At 42.6% G+C, this 22,935-nt stretch overlaps 1 protein-coding gene across 1 annotated transcript in view; it reads left to right on the top strand.

Annotated features, from left to right (window-relative positions):
• Positions 1 to 22,935, top strand: part of LOC126295009 (uncharacterized) — a 460,780-nt gene that overhangs the window by 28,445 nt on the left and 409,400 nt on the right. The window contains exons 3-4 of the mRNA XM_049987262.1: positions 1,728 to 1,855; positions 13,795 to 13,970. Coding sequence (XP_049843219.1) covers positions 1,728 to 1,855; positions 13,795 to 13,970 — 304 coding nt within the window. The remainder of the gene's footprint in view (positions 1 to 1,727; positions 1,856 to 13,794; positions 13,971 to 22,935) is intronic.

Below are 22,935 nucleotides of genomic sequence, written 5' to 3'. Positions count from 1 at the left end.
TGGTTCCATAGTCATTACAACAAATATCCAACTTTGTTGCAGTCGTTACTCTCCTGCCAAATGTGTGTGTTATCTGACGGCATGATGCTCTCAAGTTCCATATGCCAAATATTTGACCTTTCTCAAAATCAGCAAGATGTGATAAACTCGACGCGCACGTCCTTAGGACATTCTCTTTGGCTATATTTCCCTGAGTAATTCCCATAGTATTAGACACACACAGTAGTCATCCCGTCCTCCCAACATTCTTCGTTGAATACGTGTGACTTTAGTTGCCTTGGGCCTTGAAACAAAACAAAACAAAACCATCTGTAGGTATGACCTTCTGCACTGTACATGGCTCACATAAGAATAAATTCAAAACATGTCATACAGGCATAAAAGAAATCAAATGTGATTATTTAAAAGACGTCCTAGCTACCAGAGACTGAGATAGTTATTTATTTTCGCAACTGCAATTTCGGTCTTATGGGTGTTATCAAGGGGTATACAACAAAATCTGAAAAATGAAGAAACATGTGTAGAATAGCTCCATCAAGACATACACACAGCAGTTACGTTAAAAAATGCTAAAAATGACGCATCACTTATACTGCGCTTCAATAGATGGCAAAATTAGCGAATCTTCTTACATGCATACATCGGTCGTATCTGTATGTTGAGTTTAATACCTCTGTGATTATCAACATTTAATGAGCGCGAGGATTGTCAAATCGGCATAAAGTAAATTTACCGTCACCGATGTTCACATATTTAACACGAATCCCACCAAATCACTGTTCATGTACACAGATTACATAACGGTGGCAGCTGGTGGGAGAAACATCCACCCTTTGCCCTCGTGAGTCATTGCACATCCCAGAGTAAACGACTTATATAATAACATCTTCATATCATGTTTATATTCGTTAACAGTATTTGACCTACTGTATTATAATACAGTGATATGGCATGAGGGGATGGGATGCGAAATTTATTTATGGTGGTGTGGCATAATTGTACAAATAGAATCTATCCTAAAAGTCTTGTAGTAGCTTGCATTGTCATAGAAACTAGACATAAATAATCGAAGATGTCATTTTTCATGTGAATACACTGTAACATAAAAATTTGTGGGGTTGCGCATGATTCTTCCTTGTTCTCATATAACACAATACAACTCAATGGAAACTCCATGAGAACTACCCATATTCTAAAACCACGATACATGGAAGACAGACTTCCGTACAGACCTTCACATCCCATGCATATTACTAAATCAGAATCGAACAGGCAAACTAGGCATCCTGAAGTATTTTAATTTCTATTATTAGCACATAAAGCTGACTGAAAATTATCTAAAAATCTCTTATTTTTTGTATTTGTCTGATAGTTAAGCAATTCATGTAGATGGTTTTTGGAGCAGTTCCATTTCTACAAGTCCCTTAATACTTCGACTCTCAGGCAATTTTTGTAGAATTTTTATGACTGAATGTACGTTAGATGATCTCCTCTTACTCTAGCTGATGTGCTCATTCAATGTATCACTGTAGTATGGGCTTTGTAATATCAGGTTAAAGCCTCCATACTGTGACTCTTACTATTACTGGCAGTGTATGTCGATCTAGTTTCAAAAAGCAGATTCTACTTTCAGACACTGTGTGAGCAGGTAAAGCCAGAAAGTGAAATCTGTGTTGCTACAGGAATCAGATGCACTGGTTTGTTCACTAGACCGCTTTCTTGTCCAGATCTCCAGGTCCAGCAGACGGACTACCTGGAACAGCTCTCCAGCTACTGGCGAGACTTTGCACACCTACTCTCACTAGCTGTGACGCAGGCATCACGACTGTTCATTCCCCTCGCATTCGAGTACATGGTAAGTGGTATTTTTTCTCTTCTTTTAATCTGTGTTTTACGTATGAGGGGTGAGAAAGCGACACACAACGCCTGATCAGTTCTTGGAGTTTGTTTCCTGGTTTATCTGACTCACTCTGTAGGTATCTTAGGTTCTCTTGCTCTAATGTCGGCAAGAAATCTGACCCCACCTCTACTTATGTGAGCCTTGTGGGGTTATTACGCAGAGAGACTAAGCTCAGAATAGTTAAGGGCAGGAAAGAAAATCGCCTGAACCTTTTTTTGTATTTTCCCAGAACTTCCTCAAAAATTTTGGGAAACATCAGATCCTACTTTACAATCCTAAGTCTGGTGGGTACATACTTAGAGGAGATTGGTCTAGATTCTACTATATGGTATTTTATGTCACCATCTGCAACTTTCATTATTCGGAAAGTGTTACTCCTAAAGAAATGTGGGAGGGAGGATGTCACAGTTAACATAGACAACGTAATTGTAGTATTTATTAACTCGGCAGACAAATAAATTTTTATGCACTGATATGGACAATGCCATAAGGATAGTTCGCCAAGGGTAAACAGAGGTTGACATAAAAATCTTAGCATTTGCAGAAGATGTGATGATATAGGAGGACAATGAGCAGAAACTGAAAGACCAAATAGGTACCTGACAGTTGGTAACTGGAAAAGGAAGCATGAGAATAACATAAACGTAATTGATGTAATAAAAATCAGCATCGAAAAGGAAAAAAGTAAATGATCCGAGTTGCAATGAAAAAACTATTAAGGAAATAGATGTTTTCAAATATCTATGAAGTAAGTTAACGAGGGCAGGAAGCATCTGACAAGAAATTTCTGAGAGGATGTAAAACGATTCAAAGTTTTTTAATTGTATATCAGACGAAATGAGGAATTGGAAAATAATTTCCAAAGCAATTATCATTATAAGCAAGTAATACTGTCTGCCAATTTTGAGCTATGGATCAGAATTTTGGATCCAGACAAAGAACGATCTGAGATGAATACAAGCTACAGAGATGTACTTTCTACAAGTGATCAATGGCAAGATGACAAGGAACAGTAAAAGAAATGAAACAAACGAAAGACATTTCAGATCCATCGGCTAAAACGAACTATGGGGAGAAGTAGAACGGAATGGTTTTGCAACGTAAAAAGATGGTAAAAGGAAGACAACTAAGAAGAGTTCTGGAATGGGCAGGATACGGAAGAAGACGAAGTGAAAGACGAGGAAAAATAAGGAGAGTCCAAGTGAAGGATTTCCAGAATGAAATAGGGTTATTGTGGGAGACAATGGTAAACGTCAGACTGTGGCGGGAAAGAGAAGGTAGGAGAAGTCTTTGTGGACAGCCTGCATAAGCAGAAAAGTTTCAGAGAGAAAAGAAGATAAGGATACTGTAAAGGATATTCTTATCCTTTGCAGCTATAACGATCTTTTGGAATGTAACGTATATTCATCAGCCACTGCCGAAAATGCTAGGAGCACTGATATTTTATTTTACTTAAACTGACAAGAAATGATCTACATTGTTGAAATATATGTGACTTACTGGTAGCAGACTCTCTATTGATGTAAATCAATTCAACTCTTTAGTACTATGAAAGTTATCCTTTGTACGTAGGAAACTAATCTATTAACTTAAAATTTGGGACAAATATTTGAGAAAGAAATTTTTTAGTAAGTGATTGTCGCTTTTCAAAAATGATAATATCCTTATCAAAATTTTCTTGAATTTCACAAATCTTAAGAGATTTGTGAACGTGATAGTCACTGCACCAGTTTTACTTCGAAAGCACTGAACTGAGAGCAAACTTCAGAGATATAAATCACATAAATCTGCCTACTTCTGTTGTAATTCCTTTATTATGGAGTCATAATGTCATGATAATTGAAAGACTATAAAGCACACCCTACAGTGCAGGTAGGATCTGTCTACAAAACGTCAGACTGAATCTACTCCTTTATGGTTTCATTTACTCAATAAATATGTGTACTTGTAAGTAGCTGTGAATCCTATTAGTTTCTCCATAATTTCATTTGAGGACAGTCGGACCTTTTGAAGGGAGACAACTTAGAAACACATCACACCTGTCAATAACACCATGTGCCCACGGAGCGTGGCACACATGTGATAACTGCTACCTAGAAGCGATAACGAGCGATGACAAGGATCCGTTGCAATAGAGGACGACGTCCGTTTCTTGGTTGATTAATCTGCAAACAGTAGAACATGACCAACTATATCTTCCTAATTCAGAATGGTATAATTAAGGAAATAAACCCCGTTTACTGTAGAGAAGCCAAAGTTGGTTAATACTGGCGCAGCACAAATCTGATTATAAGAATTGTAGGGTTCGCTATGAGTTACACCATGTGACGGTTGTTATATCTTCGTTTGCACTCTTTGAGATTTTTTAGTGGACGCAGGAGTGAGGAACAGAGGCCGCTCGTCAACAGCAAATTTAGATATTAATTTATTCTACATCTAATATCGAATTGTAAAAATAATACATAACTGTGTTGCAGAAGTTGCAACATCAGTGGCTAACAGCGATTTTAATGTACAAATACATTCCTAGAAATGGAAAAAAGAACACATTGACACCGGTGTGTCAGACCCACCATACTTGCTCCGGACACTGCGAGAGGGCTGTACCAGCAATGATCACACGCACGGCACAGTGGACACACCAGGAACCGCGGTGTTGGCCGTCGAATGGCGCTAGCTGCGCAGCATTTGTGCACCGCCGCCGTCAGTCTCAGCCAGTTTGCCGTGGCATAAGGAGCTCCATCGCAGTCTTTAACACTGGTAACATGCCGCGACAGCGTGGACGTGAACCGTATGAGCAGTTGACGGACTTTGAGCGAGGGCGTATAGTGGGCATGCAGGAGGCCGGGTGGACGTACCGCCGAATTGCTCAACACGTGGGGCGTGAGGTCTCCACAGTACATCGATGCTGTCGCCAGTGGTCGGCGGAAGGTGCACGTGCCCGTCGACCTGGGACCGGACTGTAGCGACGCACGGATGCACGCCAAGACCGTAGGATCCTACGCAGTGCCGTAGGGGACCGCACCGCCACTTCCCAGCAAATTAGGGACACTGTTGCTCCTGGGGTATCGGCGAGGACCATTCGCAAACGTCTCCATGAAGCTGGGCTACGGTCACACACACCGTTAGGCCGTCTTCCGCTCACGCCCCAACATCGTGCAGCCCGCCTCCAGTGGTGTCGCGACAGGCGTGAATGGAGGGACGAATGGAGACGTGTCGTCTTCAGCGATGAGAGTCGCTTCTGCCTTGGTGCCAATGATGGTCGTATGCGTGTTTGGCGCCGTTCAGGTGAGCGCCACAATCAGGACTGCATACGACCGAGGTACACAGGGCCAACACCCGGCATCATGGTGTGGGGAGTGATCTGCTACACTGGCCGTACACATCTGGTGATCGTCGAGGGGACACTGAATCGTGCACGGCACATCCAAACCGTCATCGAACCCATCGTTCTATCATTCCTAGACCGGCAAGGGAACTTGCTGTTTTAACAGGACGATGCACGTCCGCATGTATCCCGTGCCACCCAACGTGCTCTAGATGGTGTAAGTCAACTACCCTGGCCAGCAAGATCTCCGGATCTGTCCCCCATTGAGTATGTTTGGGACTGGATGAAGCGTCGTCTCACGCGGTCTGCACGTCCAGCACGAACGCTGGTCCAACTGAGGGGCCAGGTGGAAATGGCATGGCAAGCCGTTCTTTGCATTAATGATGTTATGGAGTTCTGTATGTCTGATGCGACGCACCACGAATTCCGCTCCTGTACCAACCTCTTCATCTCAGAGTAGCACTTACATTCTACACCCGCAATTATTTGTTTGCTACATTCCAATCACTATCTACCAGTATAGTTTTTACTCAGTATAGCTCTCTCTAGTACAATCTGAGTTCTTTCCTGAAGTCTTAACTCATGTTCTATCATTCTGCTCGTTCTTCTTGTTACTGCTTCTACATATTTCTTTACCAAGTCCCCTCTTCGTTGGAAACATTTCCTCGTCCATAAATGTAGTTGTCGGGAGTCCAAGCCTACAAGACCTATCCTACGAATTTAAGATGTACAATGTATAATGGATAACGTGATCTTAGACCCTACATATAGATACTAAAGTGGAGGATTTACACAGCAACTTAATGTGACAGGAAGGTGTCTTATATAAAACAATATATTATTTGAAGACAAATTTATTCATTAAAACATACACCATCACAGCTCTTGAAGAAGAACAAGTAAGGTAGTTGACAAGTGGTACCTGAATGAAAATTGTAATTACTGATTATAATGGATTGCAGGGTTACTCGACTGCCTGATAAAATTGCTCCCTGATAACTTCAAGTGATGGTCTGAAATTCTGTTTCAGAATTCGCAATTTCCTGATGGAAAATAGTGACTGAAATCTCGAGGACTGTTTGAATGGCTCACGTATAGAACACATGAAAGTTCTACCTGAGGCAGGCTGTTGTTGTTGTTGTGGTCTTCAGTCCTGAGACTGGTTTGATGCAGCTCTCCATGTTACTCTATCCTGTGCAAGCTTCTTGATCTCCCAGTACATACTGCAACCTGCTTCCTTCTGAATCTGCTTGGTGTATTCATCTCTTGGTCTTCCTCTACGATTTTTACCCTCCACGCTGCCCTCCAATGCTAACTTTGTGATTCCTTGATGCCTCAGAACACGTCGTACCAACCGGTCCCTTCTTCTAGTCAAATTGTGCCACAAACTTCTCTTCTCCCCAATCATCTTCAACACCTCCTCATTAGTTATGTGATCTACCCATCTAATCTTCAGCATTCTTCTGTAGCACCACATTTCGAAAGCTTCTACTCTCTTCTTGTCTCAACTATTTATCGTCCATGTTTCACTTCCATACATGGCTACACTCCATACAAATACTTTCAGAAACGATTTCCTGACACTTAAATCTATACTCGATGTTAACAAATTTCTGTTTTGTATACCATTCTACGAGTGCGAAATGAGGATGACCTAACACGACAGTGCTGCTGATAACCCTCACCGTATTTTCGATGAGCATGATGAACGCTGCGGCGGTGCAAATGGTTGTCAAGTGAAGGCGAGAGCACGCAGGTACGACTCTAACGCTGTGCTCTGCACCTCGTTTCAGCTGCGAGACAATGAACACTACTCCACCTCACAGCCCCACGTACGAATTATTTTGGCTCTCCCCTATGCTCTGCCATCTTTTCACCCCAAACTGTGCAAATCGCCAACAGCGAATATACAAAAACACTGCAGCCCAATTGCGAGGTTTCTTCCGGCATACAGAATCCCACCAAAACGATGCGTCGCGATCACACACGAATCACACAGCAAAACTCTCCACTGCTGCTAAATAACTTCCGTGGCGTTACTCTCTAGACACCAATCGCGCGTTTTCTCACCCACGGCTTTAGTGTCGCGTCAGAAAGCCTCTGAAGTTGGGGAAGAGCAGCCGATGCGGATCGCCCATTACTTTGTGTAGCCTGTGTTTTCTACAGTGGCTGATGGCTGTCTGCAAACCTTGTCCACAGAGTATGAGGCAGCAGGCACCACCTACAGCTCGTGGCGCTGCCACTCTCCACCAATAGGCTGCCACCACCTTGGGTGAGGCTGTAAAGCTGGACCATGGTTCGCAGCCCCTGCGGAAACCCCGGCAGTGCTTTTACGCATAATCAGTACCCACCCCTCTCGTTTCCATTCTCAACAGAGTGTCGTTTTCCGCTGCATTTTCTGTCCACCGTGTCTCAATTCCAACACACTGTCTCTTCCCACACACGCGGAAACCATTCAGAAACCAGTGAGTCCTTCGCCAATGCTGAAGAAAGGAAATGAGGTTGCAAGGTTGCATAGGGTACCTTATTAACAGCCACAGTGATCCAAGATCTTCGATGAAACATTCTCAGTCCATTCACCCATCGGTATCATTACCTAAATTAGAAGACCAATCTCAAATTTTATAGAAAAGTCAGGCACAGGCACCTACAGCATTTCGTCTCTTCTTCTACGAGACTGTGGAGAACCTCCTCACTCCTGATTTTACTGATGCACCTAAATGTCAACTTTCTTCTGTATCACATCACCTCGAATTCTCTTCTGCTCCATTTTTCCTACTGGCCATGATTCACGACCATAGAGTGCTGTGCTCCAAATGCACATTCTCAGAAATTTCTTCCTCATATTAAGGCCAATGTGTGATACTGGAACTTTTGGCTAGGAATGCCTCCTTCAGGTCTGTGCTAGTCTCCTTTTTATGTTCCTTGCTTTGTCCATCACGTGTTACTTTACTTCCCAGGTAGCAGAATTCCTCAACTTTGTTTGCCTTGTGATCTCCAAACCTGATCTAAATTTTCTCGCTATTATCATTTCCGCTACTTCTCATTACTTTCGTCTTTCGTCGGTTTTCTCTCAATCCATATTCGGTGTTAATTAGATTGTTCATTCCATTCAACAGATCTTAAAACTCTTCTTCTTCTTCTTCTTCTTCTTCTTCTTATTCTTCACCTTCACTAAGTATAAGAATATCATTAGCCAATCTTAGCAATGATATGGTTTCATCCTGACTTTAAATTCCACACTTGAATCTTTCTTTTAGTTTCGTTATGGCCTCTATGTGTACATTGAACAGTACTAGAGAAAGACTGCACGCCTCTCTCACTCCCATTTACTTCGTTCTCCCTTCCAGTTCCTTGGTCTTATTGTTCCCTCTTGGTTCTTGTGCAGATTACATGAAGGGCTTATTTCAACAGTGGTACAAGTCCATTTTTGTTCATTCTGCGATGCAGAGTCCTATACTTAAATGAGCGATGAAAAATCTGCAGTTGAGAAACCAGAAATATTAAAGCATATCGCTTCTTGCTAGAGATGAACCTTTTTTCTGTTTGTCAGAAGCATTATAGACAGAAAAGTGGAGGTAATGGACTTGTGCCAATATTGAAATAAGCCCTTCGTATGTTGCCCATCTTTCCCTACAGCTTACTCGTAGTTTTGTCAGAATTTCGAACTTCTTGCATAATTTTAGACTGTCAAATGCTTTTTCCAGGTCGGCAATCCTATGAATGCATTTTAATTTTTTTCAAGGTTGCTTCTATTACCAAGCACACATTAGGAATGCTGCTCTGGTGCCAAACTGGCCTTCAGTAGTAGATCCTGATTTCTTTGCATTCTTCCATATACCATTCTTGTTAGCAACTTGTATGCATGTCTCATTAAGCTGATATTCTAATGTTATTTGCAGTTGTCTGCCCTTTCTATCTTCAGGATTGCATCATTGATATTTTACTGTCTGGTGGTTAGTCTCCACTTTCGTAGGTACTACACACCGCATTTGGGAGGACGACGGTTCAATACCGCGTCCGGCCATCCTGATTTAGGTTTCCCGTGATTTCCCTAAATCGCTCCAGGCAAATGCCGGGATGGTTCCTTTGAAAGGACGCGGCCGAGTTCCTTCCCCGTCCTTCCCTAATCCGATGAGACCGATGACCTCGCCGTCTGGTCTCCTTCCCCAAACAACCCACCCCAACTACTACACACTAATTCGGATAGTTGTTTGCTTACCGCTTCCATTCAGTGATTTTAGATATTCCTATGGAACTTTATCTATTTCTTTCACTTTATTTGATCTTAAATTTCCCAAAGCTCTTTAAAAGCGTGACTCTAATTTTAATTCTCCTGCTTCTTCGGTATTCAGTGCAGTGTATTCATCTGTCACATCACCAGGCAATTCGTCCCCGTCATTGTTGTTGTGGTCTTCAGTCCTGAGACTGGTTTGGTGCAGCTCTCCATGCTACTCTATCCTGCGCAAGCTCCTTCATCTCCCAATACCTACTGCAACCTACATCCTTCTGAATCTACTTAGTGTAAACATCTCTTGGTCTCCCTCTACGATTTTTACCCACCACGCTGCCCTCCAGTACCAAATTGGTGATCCCTTCATGCCTCTCAACATGTCCTACCAACCGATCCCTTCTTCTAGTCAAGTTGTGCCACAAACTCCACTTCTCCCAATTCTGTTCAATACCTCCTCATTAGTTACGTGATCTACCCATCTAATCTTCAGCATTCTTCTGTAGCACCACATTTCGAAAGTTTCTATTCTCTTCTTGTCTAAACTATTTATCGTCCATGCTTCACTTCCATACATGACTACAATGCATACAAATACTTTGAGAAACGACTTCCTGACACTTAAATCAATACTTGATGTTAACAAATTTCTTTTGTTGAGAAACACTTTTCTTGCCATTGCCAGTCTACATTTTATATCCTCTCTACTTCGACCATCATCAGTTATTTTGCTCGCCAAATAGCAAAACTCCTTTACTACATTAAGTGTCTCATTTCCTAATCAAATTCCCGCAGCATCACCCGACTTAATTCGATTACATTCCATTATCCTCCTTTTGTTTTCTTGATGTTCATCTTATATCCTCCTTTCAAGACACTGTCCATTCCGTTCAACTGCTCTTCCAAGTCCTTTGTTGTCTCTGACAGAATTACAATGTCATCGGCGAACGTCAACATTTTTATTTCTTCTCCATTGATTTTAATACCTACTCCGAATTTTTCTTTTGTTTCCTTCACTGCTTGCTCAATATACAGATTGAATAACATCGGGGAGAGACTACAACCCTGTCTCACTCCCTTCCCAACCACTGCTTCCCTTTCATGTCCCTCCACTATTATAACTGCCATCTGGTTCTGTACAAATTGTAAATAGCATTTCGCTCCCTGTATTTTACCCCTGCCATCTTCAGAATTTGAAAGAGAATATTCCAGTCAACATTGTCTAAAGCTTTCTCTAAGTCTACAAATGCTAGAAACGTAGGTTTGCCCTTCCTTATTTTAGCTTCTAAGGTACGTCGTAGGGACAGCATTGCCTCACGTGTTCCAACATTTCTACAGAATCCAAACTGATCTTTCCCGAGGTCGGCTTCTACTAGTTTTTCCATTCGTCTGTAAAGAATTCGCGTTAGTATTTTGCAGCTGTGACTTATTAAACTGATAGTTCGGTAATTTTCACATCTGTCAGCACCTGCTTTCTTTGAGATTGGAATTATTATATTCTTCTTGAAGTCTGAGGGTATTTCGCCTGTCTCATACATCTTACTCACCAGATGGTAGAGTTTTGTCAGGACTGGCTCTCCCAAGGCCGTCAGTAGTTCTAACGGAATGTTGTCTACTCCGCGGGCCTTTTTTCGACTCGGGTCTTTCAGTGCTCTGTCAAACTCTTCACGCAGTATCGTATCTCCCATTTCATCTTCATCTACATCCTCTTCCATTTCCATAATATTGTCCTCAAGTACGTCGCCCTTGTATAGACCCTCTATATACTCCTTCCACCTTTCTGCTTTTCCCTCTTTGCCTAGAACTGGGTTTCCATCTGAGCTCTTTAATTTTCCTGTAGGCAGTATCTACCTTACCCCTAATGAGATAAGCATCTACATCCTTACATTTGTCCTCTAACCATCCATGCTTAGCCACTTTGCACTTTCTGTCGGTCTCAGTTTTGAGACGTCTGTATTCCTTTTTGCCTGCTTCATTTACTGCATTTTTTATATTTTCTCCTTTCATCAACGAAATTCAATATTTCTTCTGTTATCCAAGGATTTCTAATAGCGCTCGTCTTTTTACCTACTTAATCCTCTGCTGCCTTCACTACTTCATCCCTCAAAGCTACTCATTCTTCTTCCACCGTGTTTCTTTTTCCCATTCCTGTCCATTGCTCCCTTATGCTCTCCCTAAAACTCTGCACAACCTCTGGCTCTTTTAGTTTATCCAGGTCCCATCTCCTTAAATTCCCACCTTTTTGCAGCTTCTTTAGTTTTATTCTACATGTCATAACCAATAGATTGTGGTCAGAGTCTACATCTGCCCCTGGAAATGTCTTACAATATAAACCTGGTTCCTAAATCTCTGTCTTACCATTATATAATCTATCTGAAACCTGTCACTGTCTCCAGGCTTCTTCCATGTACACAACCTTCTTTTATGATTCTTGAACCAAGTGTTAGCTATGAATAAGTTGTGTTCTATGCAAAATTCTACCAGGCGGCTTCCTCTTTTTTTCTTTGCCCCAGTCCATATTCACTTACTACGTTTCCTTCTCTCCCTTTTCCTACTACCGAATCCCAGTCTATTAAATTTATTATTAAATAACTTCTATTAAATAAATAACTATTAAATTTTCATCTCCTTTCACTATCTGAATAATTTCTTTTATTTGATCATACATTTCTTCAATTTCTTCGTCATCTGCAGAGCTAGTTGGCATATAAACGTATACTACTGTAGTTAGTGTGGGCTTCGTATCTATCTTGGCCGCAATAATGCGTTCACTATGCTGTTTGTAGCAGCTTACCCGCATTTCTATTTTCCTTTTCATTATTATACCTACTTCTGCATTACCCCTATTTGATTTTGTGTTTATAACCCTGTAGTCACCTGACCAAAAGTCTTGTTCCTCCTGCCACTTCACTAATTTCCACTATATCTAACTTTGACCTATCCATTTCCCTTTTTAAATTTTCTAACCTACCTGCCCGATTAAGGGATCTTACATTCCACGCTCCGATTCGTAGGACGCCAGTTTTCTTTCTCCTGATAACGACATCCTCTCGAGTAGTCCCAGCCCGGAGATCCGAATGGGGGACTATTTTATCTCCGGAATATTTTACCCAAGAGGACGATATCATCATTTAATCATACAGTAAAGCTGCATGCCCTCGGGAAAAATTACGGACGTAGTTTCCCCTTGCTTTCAGCCGTTCGCTGTACCAGCACAGCAAGGCCGTTTTGGTTATTGTTACAAGACCAGATCAGTCAATCATCCAGACTGTTGCCCCTGCAACTACTGAAAAGGCTGCTGCCCCTCTTCAGGAAACACACGTTTGTCTGGCCTCTCGAAAGATACCCCTCCGCTGTGGTTGCACCTACGGTACGGCCATCTGTATCGCTGAGGCACGCAAGCCTCCCCACCAACGGCAAGGTCCATGGTTCACGGGGGGAGGGTGCCCCTCATGAGGGCCTTTAATGTACTCTTCCCACATATCCGCTCTCGCCTGTGCATTTAACTACGCTCCTACTATAGATAAACCAACAAACCACTGCATGCTATTTATACAGAACAGATGTATTCTCCTATTTTCCTTCTCTGTTATCGTAAACGAGAACAACTACGACGGATTAATTTTTCACTTTCTGAAGCTCATAAGATTCATAAACTTCAACATTCATTGCAATCTGCAAGTTTCATGACATATTCAAAGATAGACGATCTCGTGCCAGATGACGAGCAACAAATGGAAATTTTCAGAAGAAGCGAACAGTGTGACAACAGAGAAATGCTATAAAGATTTGAGTCAAACTGAAATTTCATGTGTCCGCAATTAATTCGGATAATTTTTCTGATATGATTCGGTAGTTACCCATCGTTATGCATTTAAAAGGTCGCTAAATGTGTCCATGTTTCGCACCTCATTTCTAACGAGTGAGATTTTGACCCAACAGTCAACCATCTGACGATTCTCTTTTCGAAAACCTTTCAAAAGTTTGATTAAAATCTCCTTGGACTGCCAGCGGCGTCACGTGGTTCTTCGCGTAGCAGTACTGGAATATTTCAGTTAGGCATATTGCCACGGCACCATGCATCCATACATTCAGACGTCCGTATTGTTAACTATGGAGAAATATTTGTATCTTCCTTATCTGATGTCATACATTGAGACTTGTGTGTGTTTTAATACATCGCTCGACACCTGCAACCAGTTAATGTTTTAATGCGTTTACAAAGATGGATGTACAACACTCACGCGCTGGCAATAATTTGACTGTGATGAAATAGTGGTACATATAGGTTTAGATAATACTTTCTACTAATGTGTACTATTTTCTGTGTCTCAGGGTAACAACACGACTGACCAGCGACTCCAAGGGTGGATTAAGGACATGGAACGTGTGAGAGACATGCTGCACACGAAATTAAGCAGCTGGCTACACGACGTGCAATCCGTCAGAGAACAGACAGCGCACTTTGAAGTAGAAGACGACAAGAACAGCACTGGGTATTTTATACTTAGGTATAAACCAGGGTACATTCAGACCCTTGTCGAACTCACTATGGTTTGTTAAATTTCACTAATCAGCCAGAACATTATGACCACTGCCAACCGCAAGGCTGAATGGGTTGTGGCGACTTAACGCAGTAAGAAAAGCATGTAATCCAAATAGAGATGTTGTGAAAATCTACGGAAAGTGGTACACGGGCAGTGAAACTAGCAGTAGGCGCTAAGTGGCTGGACGTCTACGACTCTTGACAGAACGTGGGGTTTGGAGGTTTTGCTGCTCTCTAAAGTAGGATGGATGGCGATCTGTCGCAACTCTGGCGGAAGGGCACAGTGTCAGTGCTTCAGAGCACACCATTCAGTGCACATTACTGAACAAAGGGCTCTGCATCAGGCAACCACTGCGTGTCCACATGTTGGCCCAACGACACCGTCAATGACGATCGTAGTGGGCATGGGAACCTCGAGATTTGACTGTGTACCACTGGAAACGTGTCGGCTCTACGGATGAATCATGTCTTTGCCACAGCAGGTCGATGGCCTTCTCCACAAATGCTGTCATCTAGGCAAACGGCTGCTCGAAGCAGTGGCCGCAGTATTGTGCCACGACAGACATTCTGCTGCATGGGACCTGTGGTAGTAATCGAAAGCACCATGTCAGTTGCAGACCACCTGCACCTCTTCACGCTTGTTGTCTTCCCTGGTGACGATATCGTCTTCCAGCAGTAGAACTGTCCGTGTCTTGAAGCCCAAATCGTGCTGATGTGGATCGAGGGGCATCTAGCGAAACTACGTTAATGCCTTGGCCACCAAAGGCGCCTGATGTAAATCTAATGGTTCCCATCTGGGTCGCTATCGCCGCGGACATAAATCAGCAGTCAGTTATTTAAGGGAATTAAATGATTTGTGCATGCACACTTGTTGCCACATTAGCTCCACAAATCTACCAACGAATCGATGATACACAGAATCGGCGATGTATTGCATTACAAAGGTGGCCCAACAAGCAATTAAGCAGGTGGTCATAATGTAATGGCTCATCAATATATACTCCATTTTTTTCCAACGACGTATTCCTTACTGTTGTAGAAACTACTGGGGTCATTTAGTTCCGGATGAAGTAAAAAATGTGATTCCATTTGGCCTTCGTTTTATTGGTTCGTGATTTGTCTTCAAATATGTCCCATATTACGCATCAGACAAATGAAGCAAACCAACATAACGAACAGTGTTACAGCTTTGATTAGAGAAAGTACCAATACTCGTACACACTTCCAAAATTTTCATAATTTATGGAAACAATGATGATTTGAATCTTTGGTACCTGACACGAAAATTAAGCATGTCCTCGCCACAGACGATTCAGACAGATAGTCACCTCCAGGAGAAATAACGCTGATACCGTGTAGCAGCACCTCTAGCCCAGATACTGGCATGAATTCGGCGGGGAAAACAGGCAACAAGTCATGCCAATCTTAATAGACAATAGGAAAGTGTTAGCTGAGATATTGATTAAACTAAAAACGGGATGATGTTAGCAGAAGAAAGTGAGGGGATAGCCATAGTTTTTAATATTTTTTTGCTGTGACTGATGTGTTTCAATCCGTTCATAACATAGAGCTTAAATATGGGAAGTAGCAAGCGAGAGGACAATGGAATTCTCTCTCGAGTGGTGGATATATGGGTCCATGGAAGGAGTATTGGAGATATGTTGGTAGTGCGCAGGAGGAAAAAATCGCTTCCAGTGTGGGTTTGGGTAGGCACCCAGTCTGCATCCCAGGCCATGCGGCGCTGTTAGGTGGCTTATATGGGATGCCTATGAAGGTGAAAAATGTGGATTAGGATGGACAATTGGACTGAGTGATGATTGCTTTGAATTGGATGAAACACCTGTACAGTTATGCGTCTGAGAAGATGGGCAGAGGTGTCACTCTGGAGATGAGCGTATCGAGGAAGTAGACTAGGTCTTCTGAAAGGACCATACAGTGTAGATGCAGAGGGATTGGCCAGTGAGAGCAAACAAATTACACGGTATAGAAAGACTCAGTGACTGGGGACTGTTAGGGTGCTAGCTACAAAAGTATGAGTGCAGAACGATTGGTCAGAGTGAGCCAAGAAATTACATGGGATAGAACGACTCAGACAGATACATACAGTAAGACCAGTGACTTTTAGGGTGGTAAAATACATGGTGAGGATAAAGTGTTCAGCAGAGTGATTGAACATGATTTTTAGCCGACTGGGGACAATTTTATGGAACCCTGTAGCTACTTGACAACATGTTATTCTGTGGGGATTTATGATTCACTACTCCACACTGATCATGGATACGATATTGAGTGTGGGTTATTGGTTTACTGCAGCTTATGTGGACATCCGGATGGTTTAGTGGGGTAAAAGCATGGAGATTCCGCTGGACAATGAGCATGAAGTTATGAATGTTTAGGAAGTTGAATAGAAAAGTGGAGATGAGTGTACAGGAAGAGGATAGTTGAGGGGAATTATTGTTTTCATGTTCATGAATTTAGTGAAGTCTTTTGTGATTTTGTTTTGTTTGGAATGGATGGTGAGGGCTCATCTGCTCTATTTTGTTGGTGTGGTCTTATGGCTGTATACAAGAGATTTGTGGGGTAATAGGTGGTGCTAGTTAGGTGTAGATAAGGACGCCAATTTTATGACGGTGGTAATGTCAGAACAGTGGTGGTGGTTAAGGTTGGAACTCCAGGCACAGGCAGTTTTGCTGGCGATTGGGCCTGTCACGGTTCTGGGACTGATGATGGTGCTGGTGACGGAGTTAGCGACGTTGCTGGCTATAGAGTCGCCGCTTGTGTAGGTGGCAGTGAAAGCGCTGGAGCATTTGACGGTAGCAGCGGTAAAGAAGCTGCAAAATGTAAGCTCGTGTGTTGTAAAACAATAGTGAAGATGACGAAGGGTGGCAGATTATTGGAGAAGAAACATGAAGAGAGTGCAGGTGAAAGAGCGGAGGAGGTCGCGTAAGTTAGTGTGTTTACTGTCAGTTAGATGTCAGTATAAAGTCGAAAATCGGAGATGACTCAGGAGGCACAGAGCTGCAAAGGCAGTGGTGGAGCTTTTACAATCTTCTTCAACAGAGACCATCATTTCGCGTATCTTCTGTAGTGCACGTTGCAGTTGGTCACCTCTAAGTTCCACCAGTTAACTTAATTACTGCAGTTGCATGACCTCTGTAGCAATGTCTCTAGCGCTACAAGCCAAAACTATGGACCCCACACAGACCCCTGGGGACAGCCTTTGTACACACACTGACGACGATAGTCTTCCATGGAAATAGTTTGCTACGCATTCGTACACATCCTCTGGACACTATAATTCCCTGAAGCGAGTATTTATTGTATCCTCTGTTGGCTTACCACCTTGTGTGCCAATACAAATACAATACAGTAGTGAATATTGTATCGTTACTGGTATGTAGTAGACTGGCAAACTGGCAAATTGTGAGTTTCGAGGGTTTTCCTTGCACTTTGTTTTAGTGCAAATTAATACTCACCTCCTCCCTATAGTTATATGCGTTGTTTGGTTACTTTACGGAAAGAATCTATTCCATTATGTTACAGGAACCCCTTCCCGAAACTCACCCCCACCAAACCTCCTTATAACGAGTATTCAGATAGTTGTCATTATACACCTAGTTTCTTCATTTGTGGCGAGCGAAAGATGAATATCACCAAGGCATGGGTTATGAGTACCCAGCTTGTAAGTGAGTTGATGCTGTCCCGTATGTCCAAGCAGAACTGCCTGCAACTGCAATACATTACACAGAAATGATTTGTGAGCCTTAGCCCGATGACATCACATGTCTTGGAAAGGATTGCTTTTCGATATAACCGGGGACCCAGTAAGAGCGCCCATGTGGTAGTTTGTTGGGTGGGGGAACTGGGAGGGGGATGAAGTATTTTTAATACCGGTATTCTGAAAGGCGAATGGCGACTTATAAGTAGCAATACAAGAGTTTTCTAGTTCCGACCCAGTTGAAAAACTATGCAATACTGGGTAGTACAATACATTTTCTTCAAAGAAAAACACCTCACTACACAATAATTTTTCCTCTTCCTGAGAGCCTTCCCCTGCCCGCCCTTTGCCCTCAATATGGGTGCCCTTGGGACCCAAAAAAAAGCTGAGTTCTCATCTTCATTCATTAATTGAGAATGGTGGACTCAAGTAACAGTGATATCCAGAGACAACTCAACGAGGAGCACGACACGTTCTGCATTTCATGTGGCAATATGCAAAGTTTCCATCGTTGATAGGCCTATGGAGAATGTAGTCATAGATTCATTAGGAAAAAATTTTGTCACACTGCAATTAAATGCTCTTCATTTTACTACACCAAGACCGATTTTCAGCCTTCCATTCTCAGCATATGATGTACCTGACACATCTAAATCTACATCTACATCCATACACCGCAAGCCACCTGACGGTGTGTGGTGGAGGGTACCTTGAGTACCTCTATCGGATTTCCCTTCTATTCCAGTCTCGTATTGTTACGGAAAGAAGGATTGTCGGTATGCTTCTGTGTGGGCTATAGTCTCTCTGATTTTATCCTCATGGTCTCTTCGCGAGATATACGTAGGAGGGAGCAATATACTGCTTGTCCCTTGTGTGAAGGTATGTTCTCGAAAATGTAAAAATAAACCTTCGCGATTACTAAATGATCCTGTAATGAAGCGCGCTGCTCTCCGTTGGAACTTCTCTATCTCTTCTATCAACCCTAACTGGTACGGATCCCACACTGCTGAGCAGTATTCAAGCAGGGGCGAACAGGCGTACTGTAACCTACTTCCTTTTTTTTCGGATTGCATTTCCTTAGGATTCTTCCAATGAATCTCAGTGTGGCATCTGCTTTACCGACGATCAACTTTAAATGATCATTCCATTTTAAATCACTTCTAATGCATACTGCCAGATAATTTATGGAATTAACTGCTTGCAGATGATGATTTGCTATTTTGTAGCTAAATGATAAGGGATCTATCTTTCTATGTATTCGAAGCACATTACAGTTGTCTACATTGACATTCAATTACCATTCCCTGCACCATGCGTCAATTCGCTGCAGATCCTCCTGCATTTCAGTACAGTTTTCCATTGTTACAACCTCTCGATACACCACAGCATCATCTGCAAAAAGCCTCAGTGAACTTCCGATGTCATCCACAAGGTCATTTATGTATGTTGTGAATAGCAACGGTCCTATGACACTCCCCTGCAGCACACCTAAAATCACTCTTACTTCGGAAGACTTCTCTCCATTGAGAATAACATGCTGTGTTCTGTTATCTAGGAACTCTTCAACCCAATCACACAATTGGTCTGCTAGTCCATATGCTCTCACTTTGTTCATTAAATGACTGTGGGGAACTGTATCGAACGCCTTGCTGAAGTCAAGAAACACGGCATCTACCTGTGAACCCGTGTCTATGGCCCTCTGAGTCTCGTGGACGAATAGCGCGAGCTGGGTTTCAGACGACCGTCTTTTTCGAAACACATGCTGATGCCTACAGAGTAGATTTCTAGTCTCCAGAAAAGTCATTATACTCTACCATAATACGTGTTCCAAAACTCTACAACTGATCGACGTTAGAGATATAGGTCTATAGTTCTGCACATCTGTCGACGTCCCTTCTTGAAAACGGGAATGACCTGTGTTCTTTTCCAATCCTTTGGAACGCCACGTTCTTCTAGAGACCTACGGTACACCGCTGCAAGAAGGGGGGCAAGTACTCTGTGTAAAATCGAATTGGTATCCCATCAGGTGCAGCGGCCTCACCTCTTTTGAGCGATTTTAATTGTTTTTCTATCCCTCTGTCGTCTATTTCTGTGTGACAATCTAGAGAGGGAACTACAGTGCAGTGTTCCTCTGTGAAACAGCTTTGGAAAAAGACAGTTCGGCTTTTAGTCTGTCATCCTCTGTTTCAGTACCATTTTGGTCACATAGTGTCTGGACATTTTGTTTTGATCCACCTACCACTTTGACATAAGACCAAAATTTCTTAGGATTTTCTGGCAAGTCAGTACATAGAACTTTACTTTCGACTTCATTGAACGCCTCTCCCATAGCCCTCCTCACACTACATTTCGCTTCATGTAATTTTTGTTTGTCTGCAAGGCTTTGGCTATGTTTATGTTTGCTGTGAAGTTCCCTTTGCTTCCGCAGCAGTTTTCTAACTCGGTTGTTGTACCACGGTGGCTCTTTTCCATCTCTTACGATCTTGCTTGGCACATACTCATCTAACGCATATTTGAGACAAAACTTTTGTGTTGAGCCGTCAGGTACTTTGAAATCTGATTTTTGTCACTTTTGCTAAGCAGAAAAATCTTCCTACCTTTTTTAATATTTCTATTTACGGCAGTAACCGCTTTATGATCGCTGATTCCCTGTTCTGCGTCAACTGTTTCAAATAGTTCGGGTCTGTTTGTCAGCAGAAGGTCTAATATGTTATCGCCACGAGTCGGTTCTCTGTTCAACTGCTCAAGGTAGTTTTCAGATAAAGCACTTAAAAAAATTTCTGGGACCTTTCTATGGACACTCCTGTAGTTTACTATTAGCACATTAATATTGTTATTCCCTGTTGCATTTTGCCTACTCCTACCTTGCTGCGTCTCAGGGGTCGTCTTGTCGGGCCTAGGGAGGGAATTCTCTAACCTAAATAACCCCCATGTGCACTCCACACGTACTCCGCTACCCTTGTAGTCGCTTCCGGCGTGTAGTGCACGCCTGACCTATCCAGGGGGACCCTAAATTTCTCCACCCGAAAGCGGAGGTCGAGAAATTTGCACCCCAGATTCCCGCAGAATCGTCTAAGCCTCTGGTTTAAGCCTTCCACTCGGCTCCAAACCAGAGGACCGTGATCGGTTCTGGGAAAGATACCACAAATAGAGAGCACATGTGCATAGAATCGATTTACAGAACGACCAGTAAACGCGTACCCTTGCACGTCAGCGTGAAACGCTGGAATACGTTACAAATGTGCTCGCAGTCCACACTTCCGGAAGTAAGCAGAAACCTTATGGAAATGCAACCACTTATAGTGGTTTAAATGAGTGAAACGAAAGGCGTGCTGTGGAATAAACACTCATTTTTAGTAGTTGCAAAAACGGACTTGATATACCTTAAGTCATCATAACATGCTGCCCTCAACCGCTGGATTAGCTGCAAGGGATTGAATAGGTTGAATAGCTTGACGGTACATACAAGCTTCTCGATAGACATCGTCTTTCTCATAGAATTCTGCTTTCAGCTGCTCTACTAGTCTTGATAAGTAGAGCTATAGTAGCTATCACATCAGTTAATCCAGATACGAAACTGCCTGGCAGATTTTGAACAGTGTGCTTGATGGGGACTAGACCACGGATATTAGAAATGGGTGCACACTCTGCTACAGAGAGAAAATTCATTCAGAAAGCAATTCTCCATGCCATTACTCTACAGTTCATGTAGGAGCGTTACTCTGACAAGACATGCTGGTGAGCTTGCGATGGTTGGAAGGTAGGAGATGAGATATGGGCAGAGGTAAAGATGCAATAGGGTGTCAGGGCAGGGGGAGGTCTTGATACATGCATGGCTAACTCAATGTCTCTTGTATATCATACCTTAATGCCATTGTGTAAAAAGTGCAGTTAACACAAATCTGGACAAAGTTACCTTCATTTATAATAAATTTGGACAAATCTTGCCTATCATTCACATGAAAACCACATGTTCAGTTTCTTGAAATGTATGTGAAATTCTAAATGAATGATAAGATGTATTCTGGATCACTTGTTGCAGTTGTGCTGTTTAATGTCTCTAATTTACATCTGAAACCATTTCAATCGCTATATCACCACAGAACAGAATGAGTGTTCTGCAGGAAATAGTTAAAAATCAGTATCGCACTCAAATGCTCTGGAGATGGCTATTTGTAGCTGAAACCTGGATGAGCAAGAATAGTGGAAACCCAATGGGGTTGTGATTGTTTGCTGTGTCCCTCTTCTTCCTTTAAAAAGTGCAAAGGTTCCGGATCCGAGTCCCAGTTCTTCCAGGAAGTTTGTAATACATTGCTGAGCGGAAAACCATTTTTGTTACTTTTAAATTTTTCTCATACGCCATGCGTGGATGGTTTTTTACTTTTAACTACGAAGCTTCTGTGTTACAGGCGGCCCCTGTTGAATGATAAACTGCTCGACTACCAGCCAAAGTTCCTTTTCTTTCGAGAGGACTTCAGTGCTCCATGCGAGGAGCGGCAGCCAGAGGCATCACAAATGTTCGGCCTCGCCGATGCACTGTATGCCTTCTATTATACCAAGTGGTTTGGAACAGGATGGGCCTTGAGGCAACACTTCCCAAATGATCCCAAGACTGTGGGTAAGTTGAACACTGGGACTCATCCACTTCATAGTTAGGCACTGACAACTGATCACTGTGTCGGTTGGCAACACTCAATCTGCATCTGTTACAATCGAACTGCTTGATTTCGATGTATTATTGCTTTCTTTATTATACAGGATGCAAAAAGACCTATTTATGCAACATTCAACACATTTTAGAAGAGGAAAAAGGCAAAATTTTTTATTTGATAGTGATGTCACAGGTGCACCGTTTCGCTTCTAGAGGTCAGCGAAGGTTTCGACGCTAGTGATGTTCAAAGATGAAGTTGAAACTCCCACTTGATGAATGTTGTTTTAGGAATGTTGCTGAAAATGTCTTCGTTTTACATTAACGGTCAACCGTCCGCTGGGTGCTAAAGATTGTCTAACACTCTAAAAACAAAAGGGTGTTTCAGGGATAATGGCTGCAGCCTCAGACTAACGGAGAACCAGCTCATCTGGAGTGTCTGGCACTATCGGTAGACCGAACACCTTGTCTCCCTCACAAGGAGATCAGCGAAACCTGTAAGGCAGCATCCATCGGAAGGCAGTTTGAACAGCGTCTCGAAACATCACTAGGGTCAAAACCTTC

Source organism: Schistocerca gregaria, chromosome 11 (assembly GCF_023897955.1).
Source record: "Schistocerca gregaria isolate iqSchGreg1 chromosome 11, iqSchGreg1.2, whole genome shotgun sequence".
NCBI lineage: Eukaryota > Metazoa > Arthropoda > Insecta > Orthoptera > Acrididae > Schistocerca > Schistocerca gregaria.
This window is presented reverse-complemented; position numbering and strand designations above follow the sequence as displayed.